The 12017-nt window shown below is 57.0% G+C and overlaps 1 protein-coding gene across 4 annotated transcripts; it reads left to right on the plus strand.

Annotated features, from left to right (window-relative positions):
• The first annotated feature begins 384 nt into the window (after nt 1–384).
• On the plus strand, nt 385–8628 carry PTMA (prothymosin alpha). Of its 4 annotated transcripts, none has more exons than XM_071437855.1 (5): nt 385–552; nt 4629–4700; nt 5376–5472; nt 8019–8092; nt 8548–8628. In XM_071437855.1, the coding sequence occupies exons 1-5, from the start codon at nt 508–510 to the stop codon at nt 8593–8595; spliced, it is 336 nt and encodes a 111-aa protein (XP_071293956.1). In that variant the 5' UTR covers nt 385–507; the 3' UTR covers nt 8596–8628. The 4 variants fall into 4 exon arrangements, with proteins under 4 accessions (XP_071293956.1, XP_071293958.1, XP_071293957.1 ...); XM_071437857.1 differs by having other exon boundaries at nt 5376–5466; XM_071437856.1 differs by having other exon boundaries at nt 5379–5472.
• Nucleotides 8629–12017: the final 3389 nt, after the last annotated feature.

The following is a 12017-nucleotide window of genomic DNA, read 5'->3' on the forward strand; positions in this document are numbered from 1 at the left end:
GCGCGGCTGGGGGAGGGCAGCGCCGGTTCTCCCGCATTACTGTTATTATTCTTATTTTTAACTCTTATTATTTGCCCTCCGCCCCTCCGCAGGCGCGGCGGGAGCTTCCCCCCCCTCACGCCCGCCCGCCGCCTCACACGGCGGGAGGGGCGGGGCGGAGGCGGTGGGGGCGGAGGTAGCGCGGGGGAGGGCGGGGCTCTGCTCCCCTCTGCGCCCGCCGCGCTGAGACCGGGCGCAACTCATCGCCGCAGTGGCGGCGCTCGCCGGCTCCTTTAAGCGGCCGTGCCCCATTGTTTGCACCGCGGCCAATGGGCGCCCGGCGGCCGCGGCGCGCGCGGCCAATGGGGCGCGGCGCGGGGCAGCGCGCGCGCCGCCCCCCGGCTCTATAAGAGGGCCGGCGGCGCCGCGTGAGTTCCCACTGGCTCGCGCAAAGCCATCTTGGCATTGTTCTGCCCGCCCGCCCGCGCCGCCGCAGCCCCGCGCGACACAGCCCCGCACGCCCCCGCCATGTCCGACGCGGCCGTGGACACCAGCGCTGAAATCTCCGCCAAGGTGAGCGACCCGCCACCTCGCGCCCTGCTCCGCGGCTTTTTTCTCCCCCTCATTTAAAATTTTTTTCCGTGCGATTTCTGGCTTTTTTTTTTCCTTTTTGTGTTTTTTCGTCGGAATTTTTTTTTTACCCCCCTGCCCGTCCCGCCCCTTCGCTTCTCCCCCTTCCCCCTTCGTCCTTCGCGTTGAAGTTGGCGGCGCGGTGCGGTGCGGTGCGGAGCCGGTGCCGCCGCGCTCGCCGTGCGGGGCTGCCAGCGCCGTTCCTTTGTCTACAGTGTGCGGGAAACGTGCTCGCCGCCTTTGCCGGTGCTGCCGAGCCCCGCCGCTCCATGTCCCGCTCCCTCCCGCCTTTCCTTAGGACAGTAGCTGATCATCCCACTGCAGAGGGGCTCGGGGAGCCGGGGGGGGTACACGCACGGCGGTGCCTCGGCACCCGGCAGTGCTCGCTCATTCAATCCGCGGTGCGGGAGCTTGACAGCCCCGTCAAACTTGTGTTCCGCTCGGCCCCGTCCCTGCGGGGGGATGTGGGGGGAAGCGCTCCGGAACACGCACGGGTGGGGGGGGGGGGGGGGGGGGGGGGGCAGTGTCTGTTGTGGAGTTGCTGCCGAAAAGCGGGGTGGGCGGGTGGTTGCTATTTCGGAGTTGCGCCCGGTTGATGCGGGAGGGGCGTCTGCTGTGGCGGTGTTACCCCTGAAGTGTGGGGGGGGGACAGTTGTTTTTTTGGCGTTACCCCCCCGGAAGGGGGGGGGGCATTTGCGGTTTAGGTACTGCCCCGTATTGGGAGTTACTATTTCGGAGGTGAGGGGGAGTAGAGGGTGATCCGGAGTTGTCCCGGGGGGGCTTTTGTTATTTTTGGAGTTACCCCAATGAGGGCATCTCTACAGAAGGAGATGCCCCGATGCGCTGGGGCAGCGGGGCTGAGGGCGCCGGCCCTGGCCCGAGCTCCTCGCAACCAGGATAAGTTTGCGAGTCGCGGCTGGAGGCGATGGGAAGCGGCCGGGGAGCGCCGGTACCAGCCGGGAGAGGTTCTCCCGGGAGTCCCCGCTGCGGCTCCCGGCGCACGCCTTTGTCTGCGAGCCGCGGCGGAGCGTCCCCCGGGGAAACTGCGCTCCCCGAGCGGCCGCGGTGCGCCCCGTTGAGCCCGGGGCCACAGCCGGAAAAGTTGCGAGGGGACCCGGGCCGGGCCAGTGCGTGGGAAGGCGGCGGGGGACGTGCCCAGTGGCCTCCTCACCCTGCGCCCCGGCTGGCCCGGGGTCGCGCCGCTCCCGGGGGAAGCGCGACTGGCGGGGAAAAAAAAATTCCGACCGGGAGGAGGGTTTATAAAAAACAACCAACAAAACGCCGTTTCTGGCAGATTTCGATTTCACTTCTGTTTCCCGCTCCCGCACCCATGCCCCCATCCCGCCTGCCCAGCCTCCGTTCCGGGACCGCAGCTTGGTCCCCGCCGCCTCCGGCTCGCCCGCTGCCGGGAAGCGGCGAGGCGGGTCGATCCCCATCCTTCCCCGGGGGAACGGGGCCAAGTTTGCCGTTAACCTTCCCCTGCCCTTTTTACCGCGTGCGGGAAGGGGCCTCGTCTCTGGCTCACCCTCCTGGGAGCGGACAAGGGTCCGCGCTGCAGGGAGGGCGGAGGCGCGCACGGCGGCAAGGTGACCCCCCCCACACCTCAGAGAAGCGTGGAGGCACCGGGGCCGATCGCTCTCGTCCCGCCTCGCCGTCCGGAACGCGCCCGGGAGGCGGGGATGGGGGGGGAGGGGGTTCCCGCCCCGCCCGGGCGCCGCCCCCGGCCGGCGCCGCGGGGCGCCCACCACACGCGGGCCTGGGAGCCGGAGTCCGCCGCGCCGCCCCCGCCGGGACTACAGCTCCCAGCAGCCCGCGGGGCGCCGCGCTGGCCGCCGGCCAATCAGCGGTACGCGGAGAGTGGCGCGCGGTTTGAATGGCGGCCGCGCGCGTGGCGGCGCGGGGGAGCCCCCTGCCGGCCGGAGGCGCGGGCTGCGGCGCTGCCTCTCTTGTCCCCGAGTCCTGATGTCCCCTGCTTCCCTCAGGGATCCTGCCGAGGGCAGGACCGGGGACAAGGTAGAGCTTTCCGGGCCGGTGGTATGTGGCTCTACACCGCTGCTATTCATTCCATAGACCAACAGCCCTGACACACCTATAATTAGAGGCTGTGTCTCAGTCTTGGCGCCGGAGCAGCCCTGCTGCCTGCACCAGCCCTTGGTCTGGACGCTCCTGCACATATGTGTTTGTGTTGGACTGGGAAAGGAAGAGGGGGAATCTGATGCTCTCTGCAACACTGTTGCTACCACAAATTTCATGACCTGGCATCGTGATGGTGGTTAAACTGAGAGCATTTTCAGTGATGCAGGAAAGGTCAGGGCTGTAGAGATCTGTCCAGCTGAAATGCCCAAGAATGAGTTGTTCCTTCACTGGGAGAATTGCTTGCATTTTGTGAACAACTTGTTATAAAAAGAACTGTTGGGCACATTGAGAGGTGGAAATTCTGATTGCTTGACTTGTTCTGTGTTTAACTTGGAAACTGCTTTGTTGCCCTCGTGCCCATGTGCCTGGTGTGATGCAGCAGCTGTAGCCCAGTGATGCATAAGAGGCCAAATGGTTGTGATCAGTCTCCAGGGAACAGGGCAGTGGAAGCCACTGACTGTGTAAAACGGTGGTGGAACTAGGCAGTGTGGAGGAAGTGGCCTGGGATTTGTGTGTAAGCAGTGAAAGGAGGAGGGATCTTGTGTGTTTGTTTTACTCCAGACTCCTGGCTTGGTTTGCTTAGGTGAGGTTTGATCAACAGGTGTTGTCCCCCCTCAAAATTTTCTTCCAGGAAAAGTCTTTCCTCCATGCACTGGCAGTCTGTGGGTGCCTCTGGAAATGGCATCTATTTCAGTAACCCGGTGGTCTAAAATGCCTGTGCTGCCTCCCCAGCGCAGTCTGCGGGGCAGTAGAAACCCTCAGAAGGGAGGGATCTAGGGATCACCCTAGCAGGGCCATGGCCATGCTCTTTCCTGCCGTGTTCCCACGAGGCAGCGGCTCCCTCCCGGGAGTGAAAGTGCCCGCTGTCCGTGGGCGGCACCGCCAGCTGCAAAGGGCCGGCGGGAGGGGGAGAAGCCACCACAGTGGAGCAGGAGCTTCCAGCAACTTTTAAACACCTCATGGTTGCTGCTGAAGCCGCTGTGGCTGTGCTGCTGGCCCTGGGGAAGGGCCTCCCTGCTTTCCTTGGCTGGGGTAGCGCTCACTGTGCTGAAGGATCTCGCTCCAGTCGATGGAGGAACAGAAGGGGAGGAGGATGCAAGCAGAGATGCCAGTGTTAAATCCAAGTGTTCTTAATGCGGGAACATAAAGTTGGATCCTTTCAGCCTGTTTGCTGAGCGACTTGGCATGACATTTTGACAGTGATCAATAGCAAAAACACACAAGCTCCCGCTCTGCTTGTGGTGGAGGCTTGAGCCGAACTAGCCAGGCACTGCTCTTGGAGCAGTGTAAAAATAGACTTCTTCCTCCACCCCATCCTGTTACACTTTAGGCTGTGAGCTGGATGCTGGAGCCTCCTCTCTGCTGCTGTGAGAAAGACCAGGCATGTAATATTTGCCGGATGATTTTCGCTAGGCAGGGCAGAGACCAGAGCCTCTGCTAATGAGTGCCTGGGATCTGTTCCTGCTGTGAAGGCTCTGAGCAGCCGTGGGTGCCCATCCTCTGGACAGGGCTGCCCGCTCTCCATGGCATTGCAGGAGCTTGCGTGGACTGTGCTAAGATGGGCAATCAGCCAGCTCTGCTGCTGTTGAGCATATATGCAGGTGGCCAGCTCTGTCTGTTTGGGAGCTCAGAGGTGAAACAGAGCAGTCTCTTTTTTAGAGGGCTGCTCTGGCAAGGCTGACTTGGATTGAGATTCGCCCCCATGTTTTCCCGTTCCCAAGGAGGAGCCAGAACGTGGCGACCAAATCACAGAACAAATCTGTATGAAGAGAAACCAGCGCCTGCTCTCGCTCTCAGACTGTGTTTTTCACACCTGATCTGCAGCTTCTCTGACCCAGACATCTGGAATCGGGGTGACTTCTCTGCTTTTCTGCTCCTTCCAGGATCTAAAAGAGAAGAAGGAAGTTGTTGAAGAAACAGAAAATGGCAGAGATGCACCAGCCAACGGCAATGCTGTGAGTATGGCTGCAATCTGCTGGGAGAGGCAGTCTGTACACCAATGCCTTTTTCTTCACCTCTTCTTGCTTTTGCTGCAAGTTTGTCCCTAGCACTGTTGAGAGGGGATCCCTGTAAACGACAGCCCTAAGCCGTGCAAAGCCCTTCAGCCTTTGGTGCTTCACGTTAAGTGGACACTCCCAGCCTGTGGGCTGTTCATGTGTGTGCAGAAGAGAAGGGTTGGGCTTGGATTCCCTCCCTGACAGCTGTGTGAGGCTGTCCAGTACCAACCCTTCCCTAGGCAAGGATAAAGAGGAAAAAAATTTTAAAACCCACTAGGATTTACAATGTTACAACCAGTTCAGCTGGGAAATACATCATATACAAGCAAACTGGTTGGTTTCCTCTTTTGAGGTGCTGGGGGGAAATCACTGTGCCACATTCAATGTGTCATGAGAGCAATTTGAGGCTTTGTCTCAAAGCTGCAGCCCCAAGTTACTGTGGGCTTGATCCTTCGTGCCTGGGCTGTCTGGGTTGTGTGGAGGCAGGCAGAAAGTGGGATGTGTGCCCAGGGCTTCGGTGGGCTGGTGCTTTGCTTTCGGCAGGAAAGGTGGGAACACACATTGTGCCGAATGTCTCTTCCACCTTCTCCCTTTCCTGGTGCATTTTTTTAAGTGATGTTTTGTCTTGCCAAGGAGAATGAGGAAAACGGAGAGCAGGAGGCTGACAATGAAGTAGACGAAGAGGAGGAGGAAGGCGGTGAAGAAGAGGACGAGGAGGAAGAGGGTGATGGTAACTTTGTTTGTTCCCCCACCCCCATCCCACGGTGGTGTCCTGCTCTGGACAGCAGGCTCCCGGGAAGCGGAGGCGAGCAGAGAGCAGCATCTCCCCCTCGCGGCTGTGGGCAGAGAGCTCCCGCCAGCCAGGCTCGCTGCTTCCTTGCTTGCCTGAGCCACCGCTGCTGGGAGTGAAGTCAGCCTTGAATCCCTTCCAGCAGGTTGAGGGCAGATTCCTTCCTCCCTCCCTCTGGCCAGACGGCACCTTGCCGCGGCGCTGAATAAGCGCATTAGCCTTCCGTGCGAGTAGTAAAATCTGCCCTTGACTGCTGTGAGCGCAGCCACTGCTGCACACACCAGCACTGGCCACTGGGACAGGGACAGCCCGGGTGGCCATGCCTTGGCCCAGGCACAGAGGGTGTGGCACTCTGCTTGTTCATGGATCAGCGTGCTGAGAGGCCCATGCAGCACTCTTTCCCAGGCTAGATGCCGTGTGGAAACGAGCAGAGGAACCTGTGGCTCTTACCTGATCCTCCAGCTGGAGTAGATAGCCTTGCTTTGAATTTTCTATGGCTCCAGTGTCCTGTGTCTTCCTGCCCTCTGCTGCTTCCTGACCTGACCCAGCCTAGAAATGGGTTTTGGCAGCAGTGACTTGCCGAATCACCTCTCACCCTCCCTGCTATTATTTTTTTCCCAAGATGTGCTTGGATGAATAACATTGTTTATTTTTACCACTTGTGAAGGCTGGGAGAAAGCCTTTCTTGTTATGCTGAGATGAACTCAGGGCCCCTGATTATCTGTTACTAGGTTAATCCCCTGTGAATTTTTGGTTTACGTGCTGACCTACTAAACTGCTGGCTAGTTTTGGGAGATAGGGACAGGGCTGAAATTTAATGACCATTAAACCAGTGCTTATTCTGAAAGTGTGAGCTGGGAAAGCCATCTCCTTTGGGGTAGCACTCTCTGAGCAGCCTGCTATGCCCTTCAGTAGGAATTGGTTCACTAGGAACAACTGGGACTTGTGATCCTCTTTAACTTGTGGTTTTAACCCCTGAGGACAGATGTAGCACTGCTGTGTGCTGTCCTGAGCCCATTTACCCCCAGCCTTACTGTAGGGTGGATGAGATGGGGCATACTTGGCTCTCCCTGCTCCTCTTGGGCAGGAGCAGGGAGGAGGATGCGTGTGCTGCAGGCGCATGTGTGGGGTGGAAGTGTTGCTTGGATACTGCTGTGACAAACCCGGGGAGCTTTGGTCCCGCAGTGCCAGCCCTGCTCTTCCCAGCTCACCGAGCACAGGCACGATTTGGCACGCGGTGCCTGGAGACGCCGATGCCTTGTGGGGATCCGGCACAGGCTCTGACTGCTGGCACGGGCTCTGTCCATGCTTGCTGCCCTCGGGCGATCCCTGCCTGAGAGCTGCACCTGAGCACTGCAGGAGAGAGATTTAAAGGCAGCAAGTCCAGCTTGCATCAGCTTTTTTAGCCAAGACTTGCAGCCAAACTCCCGGGGTTTGACAGCAGAGGAGAGCTTGAGGGTATATTTTCCTCTTGCATCTCTCCATCCCATCTCATTATTTGCTTTGCTTAAAGCAGCTCAAAGAACTAAAAATGCTCCCAATCAGCTTGGCACTGTCACCTGACCTGCCGGCCAGCCCAGTGCATGTGATGGCTGCTGGGGTGTTGATCCATCGCTGGGAGCTAATCTTGGCCCTTCCTGCTGCATGGGCCACACCGCAGCTGGGCACACGTCAGGAGAGGAGAAGGGAGGATGGGCTGACCTTAATCCCCCTGGCTGTCCAGGCTGGCCATACGTGTGGCTCATGGCGGTGGTTTAAAGCCAGCTTACGGGCCTTAACTCTAAGTTATAGTAGGGTCTTCTGTTACACAAGAGACTTGTCTCGGCAGCTGAGAAGCTGTTCTGCCTCTGGGCTTGCCCCTGAGCCCCCAGAACTGGCCAAAGGTGACTGACTCAGTTGTTCTGATCCACTGGCCTATTTGAGCTCAAAGTGGGTCAAAGCCCAGAGCTCACTGCTCATCCTCCTGGCTGGCTGCAAGATAAGTTGGAAGCATTTGTTTGCTGTTCTGATAATTAGAAAGTGTTCTGACTCAGAACTAATGCGTTCTGGCTCTCTTAACTCATTAAAGATGGACTAATAGCTGCGAAGGGAAGCAGAAGTAATCTGGAGTGGTTAGGCAGAGCAGCCACTAGAAAGAGTTTTTTCCTCTCTCTTTTTTTTCCCCCATTTTTTGCCATGATTTCGGCACTTGTGGTAGGTGGTGGTTTTGCCATCTCACTGTCTGTGTTACAAATGTAGTGTGAATCAAACTTGAGGCTGCCAATCCTTATTTTCTCTTTGGTGGGTCAGGTCATTTGGGGGATGCCCAGAAAGCCACAGTGTCCTCTGTCACCTCTTGTCCTGAGCAGGGTCTGTGCCACCTAGGTAGATGGGGACATGGCATCACAGTGTGGGGGTGTGCCAGGATTAAACCCAGAGGGGAGGTGTGTGTGGTACTGGGACTCTCCCAGAGTGTCTCACATTTCCTCCATTTGTACTCCATGCAGGTGAGGAAGAGGATGGTGATGACGACGATGAAGCTGAGGGAGCCACAGGAAAACGGGCAGCTGAGGATGATGAGGTGGGAAGAGTAGGCAGCCCCTCAGAGCCACACAATGTCCCCAGAGGGCTTGAGAGGGGGGAGAGTGTCAGTCGGGCTAGAGGGGCTGGGCTTACTCAGGGGCTTGAATGCTTTGCCCGTGTGCTCCCCATGTCTCTCCAGGGACACAGCCCAGTTCTGTTTATACACTGGCCTGGTTAGGGGGGTGTCTGCTCCCGCCCAGCGGAACCCTGGCCCTGGGCTGGGGAGACCTGGAATGCTCATGGCAGGCCTGGGTGGGGGCACTCAAGGGTCCCCTGAGAAGAGAGGATTTTGCCTGAGGGAGGGAAACACCTGTGGTTCTCAGACCTTGTTCCTGAGGCCAGGAGAGGGACCCTAAATGCCCCAGCCACACTCCCTGCCTTGGGGTTACTCTTGCCTGCCCCCAGCAGCCCCAGTGCCCATCCCCTCTCCTGACGGCTTTGCTTTCCCCCTAGGATGACGACGTCGATCCCAAGAAGCAGAAAACCGATGAAGATGACTAGGCAGCAAATTTTTTTTTTTTTTTTTTTTTTTTTTTTTAAATAAGGAGGAAAACAAACCAACAAAAAAGGCCAGCGCGTCCTCTTCACCCTTGGGTCTCCCCTGGGGACTCCTGTTGCAGCCCCCTTTCCCTCACACAGCCCTTCCTCCCCCCCTCCGCCGTGGTCATCCTCACCAAGTAGAGTGAACCCCGTCCCCGCCCCCCGGCGCGGCGCTGCCACTCAACGAACATGGAAATGATTCGCCCGTTAGCGGGGAGAGAAAAACCCCCCTTCCCCCACAAACCCTCTCCCCCCCGAGCACCAAAACTTCAAGGCCCTGCTTTCTTTCTTAAAAGTACTTTAAAGGAGAATTTGTTTGTATTTTTTATTTACATTTTATATTTTTGTACATATTGTTAGGAGGTCCGCCATTTTTAAGTGATCTCGGATTGACCAAAAGGGGGGCTTTGAAGTGTATATCTCTCTTGTTACCTATCTCTGACTTTACTTGTGGTGTGACCAGGCCCAAACCATTATCTCAAAGGAGAATAAAGCAAAACCTTGTAAAAAAAAAATTAAAAAAGACAAAAATGCAAAAAAAAAAAAAAAATTACAATCTTATTCTGAGCATTCCAGTAACTTTTTTTGTGTATGTACTTTAGCTGTACCATAGATCGTGGTTTGTATGAGGTGGCAAGGCCAAAGATAAAAAGGTTTTCTTTTTTTTTTTTTCTGTCTATGAAGTTGCTGTTTATTTTTATTTTTTCTTTTTTTTTGGCCTGTTTGATGTATGTGTGAAACAATGTTGTCCAACAATAAACCGGAATTTTATTTTGCTGAGTTGTCCTAACAAGGCTGCCTCCCAACTGCTGCTTTTTGTTTTAGTTTTCATTTGTTTTAGTTTTTTATTTCTTTCTTCCCTTCTTTATCTCCTTTCTTTCTTTGCTTTGGACTTGGGCTGGGAAGAGAGAGAAGGGTGCAGAGTGTTTATGGGGAGGGTCTGGGGGCTGTGCTGTCTCTCCCTGTGGCTGTAGGGGAGGCAGTGTCTTTCCATGGCTGTATTCCTCTGGAGAGCTGCACCAGTGTCCCCAGCATGGCCTGTGCATGATCCTGCATGCTCTGGCTGCCCTTGGCAAGAGGTAGGGATGGGTTAGATTGGAAACAGGGATGGGGGGGGGTATGGGGCCTGGGTATGGTTTGCTCAGCAATTCTCCTTTCTGCAGCCAAATTTGTTGGGGACTGTTTGCCTTGTGTATGGGGATGAGAAACCCATCCTCAAAATCCTTCCTTGCAGTATCTGCTGCAGGTGATTGACCCCTGGTTGTGGGGTGAGGAGAGCTCAGGCCACGTAAATGCCTTCCCTCCCTTGGGGCTTGAGTGTTGCTGGCAGTGGGGCAGGAGTCAGTGTCAGCAGGGATTGGATTCAGCCAGAACTGGTCCTGGGGGATGCTCCAGCCTGCACTGGCCACCCAGCAATTTCTGGGGTGCCAAGTTCAAGGTTTGGTAGTGGGACTCAGGGGGGATGGGTCGGGATTGTCTGTGTGCTCTAAAAACCAAAATGGCCTTAACTTAGCCTTAGCCTCTGCTGCTTTGCTCCTAACCTTCCTCCAACTCATTTTTCCTCCCTCCTACAGGGTGTTGGAGCTTGGAAAAGCTCAGCCTGCTCTGCCAGGTGTGTGGAGTTCGTTTGCAAGAACCTGCTTTGTGTCTGTGCTCCCAAACCCTCGCCCTGGCTCCAGGGAGTCCCCTTTCCCTGCTGATCCAGGCTGTGCCAAAGCCTCACCAGATGGTCTCGTTTCCTCCTCTCATGCTGCAATCCCAGCAGTCAGTGTTCAGATGCTGGGGCATGATTCATGTTTTAGTTTCTTTTTTTTTTTTTTAAAAAGAGGAACCAATGTGCATTTAATGCACTGGCTGCAAGGGTCACAGCCTCTCCTGATCCCCAGGAGCAGCCAGGTCACTTCCTCTGCACTTACACCTTAATTATCCACTGAATGGTGGTGCTGCCTGATCGCTTATCAGATTTACTGCCTCCATGCACAGGCCCCTTCCAGCCCTGCTGGGGTGAGGGGAGTGTGTGGCAGGGCTGGAGGCAGCACTAGGTTTGGTTTTCCAGTCCTCCCATGGGATGGGACATCCTGGGAGTGGCAAACGGTGCTGCTCAGTGTCACTGTGCTGCTGGGTGGGGCTTTGTTGTGCAGTGCTGGGAGTCACATCCACATCCTCGTGTCCTCACCACGGCTGCCCCATGCGTGGCTCCTGCATCATGAGGGGATGGGTGCTTGCGGTGCAAGACTCAAGCTGGTACTTGTAGATTTGCAAGGCAAATTATTCAAATAAGCTTCTGCAGCTGCGTAGACAAGAGCTGGCTCCAGGTGTCCCTGAAATGTGGGGACTCTGCACACACAAAGCTGGTGTGAGGGCCCAGGGGCTGGAGAGGGGGAACAGTGGCCTTACTGTTCCCATGGCAGAGAAGGACTTATCTGCCCCACAGCCCCCCAGAACCCTGGTGGTCTTGGGCCATAGGGTCCATTTTGGTGTGGGGTAAAACTGGAGGGGCTGCCCCAGCCTCCCGAGTGGGCACACTAATATTGGGAAGGGCACGGAGTGGCCAGGGGTGTGGGGGCAGGTCAGAGTGACCCACAGCTCTTGCCCTGCACCTGGCTGCTGTGAGCCCTGCAGCCAGCGGGGATGGAGAGGGCAAACCCCACTTCCTCAGCCCCGGTGTTTCTGCACCCCATCTCTACCCCTCGTGGCTCAGTCCCAGTGGCTCTGGCTACTCCTGCCACGCCGTGGCCCTGGGGGTGCTCTGGCAGTGCCAGGGCTGGGGCTGAGGCACAGCTCCGTGAGTGGATCCTCGCAGGGATCCCAGCCCCAGCCAATCCTCACGTGGTGGCTCAGCCAACCGGCCAATCCCGTGCTGCCACCTGGCCCTTACTCCCTCATGCTGCCTCCACCAATCACAACCAAGCAACACTCTGGTCTGACCAATCATGTGCTGCCACCTAGCACTACACCACAGCCAACCACGTGCTGCCACTTGTCTCTGCTGCTGCCTCACTCCTGCAGCACCTGCCCACCAATCACAGCACGAGGGGGGCTGCATTGAGCCAATCAGGAGCTGCCGCCTGCCTCTGGCCCAGCTAATCAGGGGCAGCCACACCCTGCCAGGAGCTATAAAAGCCCTTCAGCTCTGGGGCTGTCCCAGCAGTCAGGGTCACCTCGGGATGGAGGATTTGTGGTTCTTTTGGAAAAGGCTCCCACCTGCAGGGTCCTGGAAGGGTGTAGGTGGAACACAGTGGTTTTTTGGTGCCACAAGGGCTGAGTGAATCCAAAATGCTCAAGGGACTGCTCACCTGGGTAATGTCTTGGGACAGGGACCAGGAGCAGCGGGTCCCCCCAGCAGGAGAAGGCTTGCAGGAGTCATGCCAGCTCAGAAGGTG

Source organism: Agelaius tricolor, unplaced genomic scaffold (genome assembly GCF_023055355.1).
Source record: "Agelaius tricolor isolate 1412-34295 unplaced genomic scaffold, bAgeTri1.0.p SCAF_12, whole genome shotgun sequence".
NCBI lineage: Eukaryota > Metazoa > Chordata > Aves > Passeriformes > Icteridae > Agelaius > Agelaius tricolor.

Bases quoted from the DNA above. Each gene is read 5' to 3' on its own strand.
- PTMA (XM_071437855.1), top strand. From the start codon at position 508: ATGTCCGACGCGGCCGTGGACACCAGCGCTGAAATCTCCGCCAAG. The intron at 553-4,628 runs GTGAGCGACCCG...TGCTCCTTCCAG, and splicing joins GCGCTGAAATCTCCGCCAAG to GATCTAAAAGAGAAGAAGGA. The intron at 4,701-5,375 runs GTGAGTATGGCT...TGTCTTGCCAAG, and splicing joins CACCAGCCAACGGCAATGCT to GAGAATGAGGAAAACGGAGA.